Here is a 13,120-nt window from a genome sequence, read left to right as displayed (position 1 = left end):
ACGTATTTACGTAAGTATGAGACTCGAAATTGAGCTCAGGTGCATCCTGTTTCCATTGATCATCCTTGAGATGATTCTACAACTTGGAGTCCAGCTGTGGTAAATTCAATTGATTGGACATGATTTGGAAAGGCACACACCTGTCTATATAAGGTCCCACAGTTGGCAGTGCATGTCAGAGCAAAAACCAAGCCATGAGGTCGAAGGAATTGTCCGTAGAGCTCCAAGACAGGATTGTCTCGAGGCACATGGGTACCAAAACATTTCTGCAGCATTYAAGGTCCCAAGAACACAGTGGCCTTCATCATTCTTAAATGGAATATGTCTTGAACCACCAAGACTCTTCCTAGAGCTGACCACCTGGCCAAACTGAACAATCAGGGGAGWAGGGCCTTGGTCAGGGAGGTGATCAAGAACCCGATGGTCACTCGGACAGAGCTCCAGAGTTCCTTTGTGGAGATGGGAGAACCTTCTAGAAGGACGGCCATCTCTGCAGCACTCCACCAAATCAAGCCTTTATGGTAGAGTGGCCAGAACYAACCCACTCCTCAGTAAAAGGCACATGACAGCCCACTTGGAGTTTACAYAAGGCACCTAAAGGACTTTGACTATGAGAAACAAGATTATCTGGTCTGATGAAACAAAGATTGAACTCTTTGGCCTGAATGCCATGCTTCAAGTCTGGAGGAAACCTGGCACCATCCTTACGGTGAAGCACGGTGMTGGCAGCATCATGCTGTTGGGARGTTTTTCAGCAGCAGGGACTAGGAGACTAGTCAGGATCGAGAGAAAGATGAACGAGGCAAAGTACAGAGAAATCCTTGATTAAAAACCTGCTCCAGAGCYCWCAGGACCTCAGGCTGGGGCGAAGGTTCACCTTCAACCAGGACAATGACCCGAAGCACACAGCCAAGACAACGCAGGAGTGGCTTCGGGACAAGTCTCTGAATGTCCTTGAGTGGCCCAGGCAGAGCCCGGACTTGAACTCGATCGAACATCTCTGGAGAGACCTGAAAATAGCTGTGCAGCGACGCTCCTCATCCAACCTGACAGAGCTTGAGAGTATCTGCAGAGAAGAATGGGAGGAAATACAGATACAGAAGACTCAAGGCTGTAATCGCTGCTCAAGGCACTCCAACAAAGTACTGAGTAAAGGGTCTGAATACTTATGTAAATGTGATATATATATTTTTTTATACATTTGCAAAAAGGTCTAAAAACCTGTTTTTGCTATGTCATTATAGGGTATTGTGTGTAGATTGATGAGGAAAAAAACTAATTTAATCKATTTTAGAATAAGCCTGTAACATAACAAAATGTGGAAAAAGTCAAGGGGTCTGAATACCTTCCGAATACACTGTGTGTGTGCCATTCAGAATGTGAATGGGCAATACAAAATACTTGTGCCTTTGAACAGGGTATGGTAGTAGGTGCCAGGTGCACCGGTTTGTATCAAGAACTGCAACGCTGCTGGGTTTTTCACACTCAACAGAATACAGTGTGTATCAAGAAGGCCCACCACCCAAAGGACATCCAATCAACTTGACAGAACTGGGTGAAGCATTTGAGTCAACATGGGCCAGCATCTCTGTGGAATACTTTCGACACCTTGTAGAGTCCATGCCACGATGAATTAAGGTTATTCTGAGGGCGGAGGGGAGGGGGGGGGGACGAAGACTCAATATTAGCAAGATTTTCATAATATTAGGAAGATGGAAAGATGCTCCGAGTGGTGCAGTGGTCTAAGGCACTGCATCTCAGTGCAAGAGGCARCACTACAGTACCTGAGTCCCATAGGGRGGCGCACAATTGGCCCAGCGCCGTCCGGGTTTGGCCGCAGTATGCGTCATTGTAAATAAGAATTTGTTCTTAACTGACTTTTCTAGTTAAATAAAGGTTCAATAAAAAAWATATATATTGTTTTTATGATGTTTGGTATACTCAGTGTATATTTRGATGATCATGTTAAAAATGTATGTTTGTTAATATGTAGGTGTAATAATCCWACCTATTATCATATGTATAACAATGTTGGAAAATATATGTTTAATTTGGTTTTGTATTCAGTTAGCACACAGTATGTGTTCGTTCAAATGATCTCATTTTAGAAGTGATGTAATCTACCCTGAGAATTGTTTTAACCATGTCTGACTGAATTACCAAGTTTTCACCCAAGTGTTTGAAAATCGCAATTCATAATCACAATTAGAATATTGAGCCATAAAATCGCAATGAGATATTTTGTCCAAATCGTGTAGCCCTAGGTGTTACTAATGAACATATTGAGGCCATTGGCATATCATATCTAAATATTTATATAGGCTTACTAATTATGAAGACGGTACAGAGGAACWGCTCAAATGGTTGAGATATTCCCTATATCATGTTGTCAAATGTCAGAAATTATACTCAGACATACTCCATGCAACCAAAATAACGGTTGACTGACAATTTCTACAATGCAAAATTATATTAACTCCTTCTCTCAAAAAGGGCACATGCCATTATTGCTCCGTGGTCATATTTCAACACGAGGTGACTAACATGTCATTATTATGACTCTCCTCTAGCTCACAGTATTAGCTCAAGCACCCTTTTTTCAACACAGTGCCATAAAATGCAAATTCTCAGCCATTTCCACCAGTCCCCACTCCAGTGAAACCTTTCCCCCGCTCCTTAAAAGAAAAGATCATCTTTCTGTGATTATGACCAAACCCCTGTTGCCTAGCAACACACAATTAAGGAATATGCTTTCAGAGAGGKTTTGCAGGCGTCCATTAACAGATGAAATTACCAAAGCAACAAATGTCAGCCGCATGCACATTAATTTGTTGTACCGAGTGTGTGTTTAACATGAGGAAACCCTTGTGTGCAAAAGCAAACTAGGGTGAGCTAGTATCATGGCTGCAGATTTTTACAGCAGAGAAAGATAGCTAAACAGAAAGGGTCCTTTAGACATAAACAGAAGAAGTACCATCTTTTTTCCCCCCTGAGACTAGACAGACTTCATAAATCCATTTGTTCTCAATCTGTAGAGGAGCTGTCGGAGCCAATGGTTATAGCTCTAGTACTGGGGGAATCCAAAGATGTCAGCCTAGTCCATAAATAATGGAGTGAATCTGTGGATTAGCAGTGTTGTAAAAGGAGGATCTAAAGGACTAAACCCCTTTTGCTTCTCATTCCAGTTACTCAGAGAAAAGACACAWTTGCTGATCGGTGATCATCCCATTCATTTGATTTCAGCAGCACAGCTAGGATGTTGTCCAAACCCAATGGATGCTGTCCAATAGCATTATTATTGAACAACTTTGATGATGAATCAGACTTGTTGAAATCATAGCTAGTGCTGGTAATTTCTCACATCTTCCACATTTCTGTAGCACCAACGTTAGAGCTACAGTAAACAATATAGTTAATTTCAACATGGTCACTGCTGCACCTGAACAGAGACAATAACAGTGTATGCACCACTACACATAACGTACTGCTCCAGGCTACTTCAATGCACTAAAAGCAGAACGATGCTGTGATGATGCTGCAACCAATATTTCATAACCCTTCCCACCAGGCCATCAGCCCTGAAGATTATGCTCTGAGTGGACAAGCATGTGGACAATTATGCCTTTGCTCTGTGTGGACAAGCTTCAAATGCCTACAGATGAGGTGAAGGGCAAGGAATATAGCTCCAAAGCAAAAACAGCTCTCTTTTTCTCTCTCTCTCCCACACACACACACACACACACACACACACACACACACACACACACACACACACACACACACACACACACACACACACACACACACCACACGGCCAATGCACACAGGCACACACTAACTCAAGGCTCCAATTCTCCCACATTTAACCGTGACCATGGAATACTGCCCACCCAGATTGGTTGGACAAATACAACTACTGACAGGCTGGTTCTGCTTTAAAAGCAGTGTTACCTCAGATAGATGACAGCTCACATCGTACCACATCKCACTGTCGTCGCCCCACTCCCACCCTCCATCTTGGTCATCACAACCATTATGTGTGGCAAAAAACAAACAATACAGAGAACAGCATGCATCTCAAAGAGCGCAAAGATGACRGACAGTACACATGAGTGTCTAAAACACAATTCAGAAAGAGGTAGGTAGGGCTACCCTCAGAGCTTTTCAACAGGGACTCTGTCATTTTAGGATCACAACAGCTGACTATAAATAATTAGGGCATGGGGAGGATTAAAGGCTGACATTGTTAAAAATGTATGCTTTTAGGCCATTAAGCCATTCATTAAAAAAAAAACAGTATCTCAAATATGGATATACTGTAACTAAAGCCATTCACGGAAGATATGGTAGCCAAACTCTTAAGGATCGGAACCTTTTTTTCAATTTTCGCCTAAAATGACATACCCAAATCTAACTGCTCAGGACCTGAAGCAAGGATAWGCATATTCTTGATACCATTTGAAAGGAAACACTTTGAAGTTTGTGGAAATGTGAAATGAATGTAGGAGAATATAACACATTAGATCTGGTAAAAGATKATCTTTGAAATGCAAGAGAAAGGTCATAATGTACTATGCCAGGTCAGGCGCAATTTAAATGTTGGCCATTAGATGGCAGAAGTGTACGGGTAAAGCTTTAGACGGACTCAATGAACCATTGCATTTCTGTTCAAAATGTTGCATCAAGACTACCCAAATGTGCCTAATTGGTTTATTAATACATTTTCAAGTTCCTAACTGTGCACTCTCCTCAAACAATTGCATGGTATTCRTTCACTGCAATAGCTACTGTAAATTGGACACTGCAGTTAGATTAACAAGAATTTAAGCGTTCTGCCCATATCAGATATGTCTATGTCCTGGGAAATGTTCTTGTTACTTACAACCTCATACTAATCACATTAGCCTACGTTAGCTCAACTGTCCCGTGGAGGGGACACCGATCCCGTATTAAGTTGAGATGTTTATCCATTGTCAATKCAATACAAAGGCACATACACAGGTTAACAATAAGCAGAGCTCCACACAGCCAAAGGYTAGATTGAAATGATGTGAAAGCAGCAAAGAGATAAATTCATATCAATCTACCGAAAAAGTATCTCAAACACTTCAACATTGAGTGGGAACCAGATAAATGGCCCTTTTCGGGCACTTGGTTTAAGAGCACTGCATTACAGTATCCTGTATTCAATTCATGCCAAATAGCTGTCATAAAGAGAGCAGTATCATAGCCTTAAATATTCAACTGTTATTTGAGAAAGGGGCTATCRTGATAAGGGTATAAAATAATTATTAATTTGATTGCAAAAACACAATACCTAATTGTTGTCTTAGAGTACAGAGCGAATGGTTATCTAACCAGAGCTTTCATTTCAAATAGAAAAAATCTATAACTACAWTTTTTTTTTATATAACCCAAGAGAAACCATACTCTTTCAGTAACCATACTCCTTCAGTAGCCAACAAATACACTACAGCCAAGAGACATTCTATACAGGAGGACTAGGGGAGAGGAGGAAGAGGAGGGAATGGTTGAGGGGATAAAAGTATGCTTTACTTGTATCTGGTGATGCCATGGTGGAGACGATGACAGGTGGGCCGGTACGGCGGCTAAGCTTCTGGTTGGTGGCCATATCACTCTGGTTCTGCATGGTGGTACCCACGGGCATCATGGCTCCATCGGACGGGGTGCCCCCAGCCTTTCGTATCATCTGAGGGTTGGGGTGGGCGCTGTGCATGGGCAACATGGGTTGCAGGCTGCGGTCCCGTTTCATCAGCTCCATGGGCACTGTGTAGTTGGTGGAGTATGCCCTTGGGGCCTGCTGAGGTGACGGCTGGGCAGGCATGGACACTGGCATTTGCTGTTGTTGCATGGCTTGCATCTGCTGGGGCATGGCAGCCATCATCTGCATGCCCGGCGTCATGGGGACACCCGGGTGTTGGGAGAATGCAGACATGGGCCGGGACTGGACAGGGACCATGGCACCATTGTAGGTCCCTGGGGTACGAGGTCCTGGGTAGCCCTGTGTGGTTTCCAGAAGGTGCTGAGAGGGAGCGCTATTGGGCCTCCTGGCCAGGGCCTCAGCCATGGTGGGGGAGATGGTCTGCATGGTACCAGGGGTCTGTGGTGGCATCAGCCGGGGGTCCATGCCCATGGCCTGCTGGTGCTGCTGCTGGGGGTACATGTCAGAGCGGTGGCTGAAGCTGTTGGAGCGGCCCCGCATGTGGGCCTGTTGCTGGGGCGTGGGAGGGGGCTCTAAGGGCCTCTTGACGCTGATGGCCACCCGCGACAGCACCCGCGCCTGCCCTAGGTTGGGAGCCACTGAGCGTATGTCATTCTCCTCCATGACTGCCAGCATGCTGGWTGTGTCAAAGCCCTGCTGGATGAGTGAGGAGATGGTACTCTCTGAGAGACCCTCGTTTCGAAGAAGAGCCAGGAACTCTGGGTCGGTGTTCCTCTTGTGATCCACTGAGGCTGCAGGCGTCTGGTGGGCTGTGGGAGGTGGAGGGGGGAGGGCTACAGGGGCAGGTGGGATAGGAAGAGGGGCAGGAACAGGTGCAGGAACAGGGGAGGCGAGAGGAGGGTTGGGGTTGTAGACCTGCATGTTGGGCTGCGGAGCTTGTTGTTGTTGAACGCTGTAGGGCAATGTGCACTCCTGCCTTATCATCATACCTCGCTGCTGCATGCTCCCATCCAGCCCCTGAGTGTTAGGGTCCACCACCAGGCAGGTGGCTGCAGGCTGCTGCCGAGGGTCCACGGGATGGCCGTTGATGTCGGTATAGACTGTCTGGCCGGCTAGAGGGGTTGGCTCAGATGCGTAACGAGGTGAAGAGGGTTGTTCCATTCCATAGTGAGCAGGAGAGCGTTGGCCATCTGGCATCATATTGGCAGCGGCGGTTGCGGCTACAGCTGCAGGCTGATTGTAAACCTGGTTAATGCCATGGGCAATTGGCGGAAGAGGGGGAGGAGGAAGAGGAGAAGACGAAGGACCCTGAGGTAAGGGCCTCCCTCCCTGTCCTTGGTCCCATGGGGGCCGTCCCACTGGGTTCATCCCGTAGTGGGACGGGGGTCTGCTGAGCGGGTGAGGCTGCTGCTGAGGCTGCTGATCCACCCGGTAGAAGCCCCGGGGGTCCTCTGGTGGTTGGGGAGCCATAGCAGGGTCATGGGGATAATAGTCCTGGGAGGCAATGAATCCTCGGTGACTGTTAGCCATGGGTGGACGGTCGTAGTTGTTTAGCTCAGGGACTGAGCCCTTTCTCATTCCCCGGGGATCAGTAGCGTAGCCCTGCTGGCTGTACAGAGAGTCCTGGTAGGAGTAGGGGTCTCGTTTCAGATCCAGCTCCGGAGGACGCATCCCAGGGGGAGTCTCGTAGTAACCTCCTCCCTCTGCCCCGTAAGACAGCGAGTTTCGTCGACTCGCTATCCTGCCTTGTTGGTCATACGCGCTTTCTCCCCCGACCCACTGACCCTCATTCCCCCCCAGGGTGTCCCAACTGTGGGAGCGACCGATACTCAACTGCTTGCTGGCGACGAGCATTGGAGAGAAAAAAAACTGGACAGCTTTACAGAGGACAAAAAACAAGCAGGGAGTAGTTGGTGTTTTCTTTCAAGTCTTCAGTTACAATTTACATCAAAAGAGTGGAAAGGAGGGAGGGAGGACGGAGGAGGAGCAAAAAGAGATGAAGCAGTGGGGTATATTGTTTCACCTGATATCCAGTTGTAATTTTTTGGGGGCTCTTCTGAGGTCCTTTCTATTCAGTGGCTCCCCCTTGACAGGCAATCCTTGAATAATTAATCTATGGAAATATTGTTGCTAGAAGGTAGAGGACACCACACTGTGCAAATGCTGCAAAGGCAGCCCCCACTATTCCATTGAACCACAATGACAGGGTCCGTGCTTGTGCTGGCCACCAACCATGTAGGCTACCCGATGCGGTGAGAGGAAAAAAACACGAAAGGAGGGAATATTGGAGGGGGTGGGATGGGATTGTAGGCAGGGGCTTGTACTAATCCGGTAGGGTTTATCCTTCCCCTACTCTGGGACATTTTACTCACTCTGGTCGATTGCTATGAGGGATTACAGTCTAAATAAAGACTGCTTAATTCTGCTGCCCGTCGTGACGTTACGTGAACCACCTAAAAAGTATCTCTGAGGATTCTGCTCATTTACGTAAGGGCAAACCTCCATCCAAATCCGTGGCCCGGGACACTTACCTGGGTCTGATCACTTGATTTTGTTGTCAATGACTTGCTGGGTCTCGTTCAATGAGCAGGAGAGATTTACACTACCCCGCTAGTAGCCCTCAGGGAGGGGAAGGCAGGCAGGCGGGTGATTGAAATGAATACAGATCTCCCTGCTAAGTCTCATGTGCTGTCAGGAAACATCAAATCCACTCTGATTGGACACTAATCCGTTGCCTGGGCCGACGCTGACAGAGTGACCACGCTACTCCTGTGAAACTCCTGTCACACTCTCCCCCCTCACTGAGAGGACCTAGTAAATGTCACAAGACGACTGGCACTCAGACACAGAACCCACAGGGGGCAATGGGAAACTGACTGCTAAAAACATTTGAAAACATTATTAAAGCATACTGCCTGCCACCCTTTACAAATAATAAGCATGAAAGAAAGTGACAAAAGCAAGGCTTGTCCTCAAAGCAACTATTTGCATGTACAATTATTGGATTAAAGCCATTTGCTCCAACCACAATCTGTCAACCTGCTGTTACCACAGCACCCCACCCAAAGCATTGCTGATCCCCTTTACCAAGCAAAGCTCTGTATCTGGATTTTGCCCCTTGTCAGAGAGACCTGGGGGGAGAATGCACTTTTTGTCACTACACACACACACTTCCCTAAGCAATCCTTGAAACCCTCTATGAATCTTTCCTATCCTCCCAGTCCCCCTGTGGTATATAATTCTTTGGCCTACCTACCTGCCTGGCCAGCTGACACTTGATCCCTGTTGGAGAGGTTCCCTGTTAACTAATGCATGAGAACAGATGTTAAGGCGGAGAAGACGCTTCCATTTTCATTAACCCTGTCCTGCTATCAGTGCTGGGGCATCATGTTTTCTGTTGCTATGACAGCTAGGGACCCTCTCAAATATCCCACCTAGTTGACAAATTATACTTGAGTTTACCCTGCATTCGGTTTTTAGACCATCGTGAAGACCTGCTGGATTGCAGTGGTGGATCGTGCTATCGTTCTTTAATCAGTGTTGCGTAATTAGGAAGAGAAGCGATAACACTGGACAGGATGTCAGAGGAAATGCTAAAGCGCCCAATGCTGTTGCATTATGGGTTGAGAGGAAAAGGGGGATTATCATTGATAGTGGAATTGACTTCAGACCAACTGACTTTTTCCCTGTGTTTTTATAGTTACAGGAAACCATCGTTGACAGAAGGAAATAAGGCGAGTGAGATGGAGAGAGAGGGAAATGGATGGATGAGAGAGCAAGAGACAGGAGGCAGCTGGGGGCACTGATATTAAAATGAGAGCGAGAGTTTCTCAATTCAGTTTCATGCTTGAATGAATAGCAGGGTGAAAAGTAAACTAATTAAGTCTTTGGGGACTTTGGGGAAACCGAAAGGCATACACATATGTAGAAGCATGCACACACAGTTATCTATGAAACAGCAACCCTACGTAGCACATGCCTTGTGGGAATAGGATTCAATTCACTTAGCAAAAAAACGAACAATAATATTGGTCACTGGAAGCTCTTGTCCTGCCGCCAACACACACCCACGTAGACTGTGTACAACAACCCGTGTTTCAACTCCATCAGGGTAAACCTAAACAGCGCTATTCCCCTCTTTTATTGATTTCCTTCTGTGATCTGGTTCCCAAGAGTGTGCTAGACTAGACTACACATCTTTATCAAACAGTCAGGGTGGAACAGTTCTAGATAGAGTATGTGTGTTCTGGGTTTGTAGATCTAATCATACAGTAACACGAAGCAAAGACACTGTCGACAAACCAAGGATGAAGGATCCCTACCCCTGAGTATACACAGGACATTAATGGGATAGTTCACTCACTCATCTTTGCACGCTCCTTGGAGCACAGTGCCTCGACAAATGGATCCCCACGCTGCGGCCAGGTCCCAGCCTGGTGTGTTGTTGAGTCCCAAGGTGTGTACAGTCGTGGCCAAAAGTTTTGAGAATGACACAAATATAAATTTTCACAAAATCTGATGCTTCAGTTTGTATGATGGCAATTTGCATATACTCCAGAATGTTATGAAGAGTGATCAGATTAATTGCAATTAATTGCAAAGTCCCTCTTTACCATGCCAATGAACTGAATCCCCCAAAAACATTTCCACTGCATTTCAGCCCTGCCACAAAAGGACCAGCTGACATCATGTCAGTGATTATCTCGCGTGTTGACGAAAACATGGATTGCCGTCACAGTTTGTAATTTTGGTGAACTCTCCCTTTTGAAACACTGTGACATTCAAATGCAAATACTTGTGGAGGCACATACACTATTATTTGAGAGAAGACACAAAAGTGAGCCACTTGTACAAACCCAGTATTATACATTACAAGTGGAAGGTGAAACAAAATAAATCAATACAAAGCAGAAATACCTCAGTCGCCACACAATATTTCTCGGTACACCTTGGCATTGTAACTACTTGCCATACGAACAGTATAGGTCTTCCTATTCATAAGGGGCTTGGTGTCCTTGGTTGTTGCATGCTTGACATCTGTGAAAGAGGCTACCCACACAGATGCCTATGTTTAATAAGCCCCCTACATCTCACTGTCAGTCAAATCCTAGCTCTCTGCCTCGATATTAATAATGCATCTCAGTCAGACAGAGGCAGGGATGGAGGGTGTGTACTGTATCTGTATGTCGTGTGTGTGTGTGTGTGTGTGTGTGTGTGTGTGTGTGTGTGTGTGTGTGTGTGAGAAAGCTCACATGCTATGAGCTCATTTGTACTCAGTACATGTGTGACCCTAGATCTGCTCTGAGCCTTTGACCCTGTTCAAGGCAACTCCTTTCCTTGTCTTCTGACATGCTACAGCGACTTCGCTAATGTCCCATTACATTTAGACACGCCACTGCTGTAGCCAGCCTTGTTCTGACATGAATACATGAAACAAGGACTAGACATGAATACTGACTTGACATAAAAAACAACTGCTTTACATGCTGACCTCACCGCTCGCGTCTCCCATCTCCTCATTGGTTTTTAGAAGCATATACCCACGTGGGTGATTGAAAGCAGAACTGAGGTCCACACTCCAGTCCAGTTGGTGCTGGTAATGCACCTTAAAGTTGGTTGCCAACCGCCATATAAAGTCCACAGAAGAAGACGATGACTGAAGGAGAGATTACTAGAAACTAACTAAACTAAAGTATCCCCTTATATCTGTGGATTAATCTGTGGATTAATTGTCGAGAACACACAATTTTGTGTAACTCAAAATGGGTAAAAATGTTACAAATATCCAGGACAAAAAGGACCTTGTGCATTTCAGGTAAAATAACAACCTAATGTTTATATCCCTGGACAAATTAGCTAGCAACAGCACGCTAGCTAGCTAAATGTCCATGAATGTTTCATGTGTTTCGACCTGTCCCCAAATTAATATAGTTAGTTCAGAGTTCATTTTGATATTTCATGGTGTTCTGGTGTGGATGGACAAAATCAACAGACGTACGTGCGTGCCCAGTGTAGTCAGCATGTTCACTCATTGCATGATTAAAATGTTAAACACACATTGACATATGGATGAGCTGGGGKAGTAGGCAAACTGTAAGGGAGGGTTTCAATTACACAGGACAGATTGACCTCAACGCATTSAATGTAGCTATGCGACTCGGATAGCAATACTATGACTGCCTTGTGACTGATCAGATTGTAACAGGGCATGTGGATACTCATGCTAAATGTGGTTGGTCTTACCTACAGTCATATCATATTACTTACTATGGTATTAATGTTTCAACAACATCTCTCCAAGATTCATGCACTGCTCAGAGGAGGGCAGTTTACGATGCAGAAACGGAACAAAAACAGAAACTAAAGCCGATGGTAATGATTTCCTCGGAGTCAACCCTGTTACAACTGTCAGATCCTGCATCCCACACTGCTCATCTATCCGCGGTCAATCTCCCATTAGCCCCTCCTCCTTCCAGCCCAGACACAGCTCTGTTAAAACAGCCTACTGTTTTCTCTTTGCAGTAGATTTGTCTTTCCGAGAACTAATTTCCACATCTTGAAGGCAACCACACATACAAACTAGCTCCCACAAATACTGTAGAATGGACACACACACACGCACACACACACTCCTCCTACCCTGGGATTTGTGAGATTATGGACCCCAGATGAGTTATTCTCCTTCTCCCCCAACATACAGTCCTCTATGACCATCTCCATAAGCCCACAAAGGGGCTGTGGGGCTTGGCTGGAAGCCTGGAACACAACCGGGGGGGGGGGGGAGTTCATAGCCTGACTGGATGCCAGGAGCAGGGGGTTGGAAGTATCAGGGGCTTAGGCTGTGCTCACAGTCTGGGTAAAAGGCTCCCCTACTGGGGAAGAATACGTCAGGATACCTCTCCTGTTCTCTATCTCTCTAAAAATGTTATCATGGCCGATGGCACAAATACCCCTCACCTCTCCACTGCAATAGCCAACTAATGGTTTACCATCTGGTGTAAATGTGATGCCATGCATTACCCAGGCAGTTGCTGCAAATTGGAAGTAAATGTTAAGTGACCCACTAACATTGTTAGAGGTTTTGAAACATTTTACAACAAACATTTGTGGTGATTATTTTCAGGTACATGTATGTGAAAAGAACCACATTCCCCATCCAGTTTGTACCATCACCTTCACCCTACATCACTTAGGTCTGACTAAATATTGTGGCACTGTGTTCTGGAGTGCTACCCAGCAGCCGTAGAAGTAGCAAAGCCAGAGCATGCTGGGTACACAGATGGGGAAGACAGACGAGACTAGGGGGCGGGGGAAGGGGCGATCCAGTGTTGGGGAGGTGGGGTGGAGGGCGATGTCGGGCAACAAGCCGCTGCAGCTGGGCCAAGAATAAGATGATGCAGTCCTACGCAGATGACAACTGATGTCTGACAGCAGACG

General features: G+C 45.9%; 1 protein-coding gene across 9 annotated transcripts in view; it reads right to left on the bottom strand.

The window, feature by feature from the left end:
- Positions 1-13,120, bottom strand: part of ctbp2a (C-terminal binding protein 2a) — a 146,422-nt gene that overhangs the window by 42,079 nt on the left and 91,223 nt on the right. For 2 of the 9 annotated variants that reach the window (XR_002879135.3, XM_024008239.3), the window contains exon 1: positions 5,557-7,828. The exons of 5 other annotated variants lie outside the window; for them this stretch is intronic. Coding sequence is in view for 3 of the 4 variants with exons in the window: in XM_024008239.3 (XP_023864007.1) it covers positions 5,557-7,537 (1,981 nt within the window). In the remaining variant the exon portion in view is untranslated. Of the gene's footprint in view, positions 1-5,556; positions 7,831-13,120 lie in introns of those variants that run through there. 2 more of the 9 variants (XM_024008240.3, XM_024008237.2) reach the window with 2 other exon arrangements.

This window comes from Salvelinus sp. IW2-2015, linkage group LG18 (assembly GCF_002910315.2).
Source record: "Salvelinus sp. IW2-2015 linkage group LG18, ASM291031v2, whole genome shotgun sequence".
Classification (NCBI taxonomy): Eukaryota; Metazoa; Chordata; class Actinopteri; order Salmoniformes; family Salmonidae; genus Salvelinus; species Salvelinus sp. IW2-2015.
Note: the sequence above shows the minus strand (reverse complement) of the source record. Positions and strands in the feature narration are given on the sequence as shown.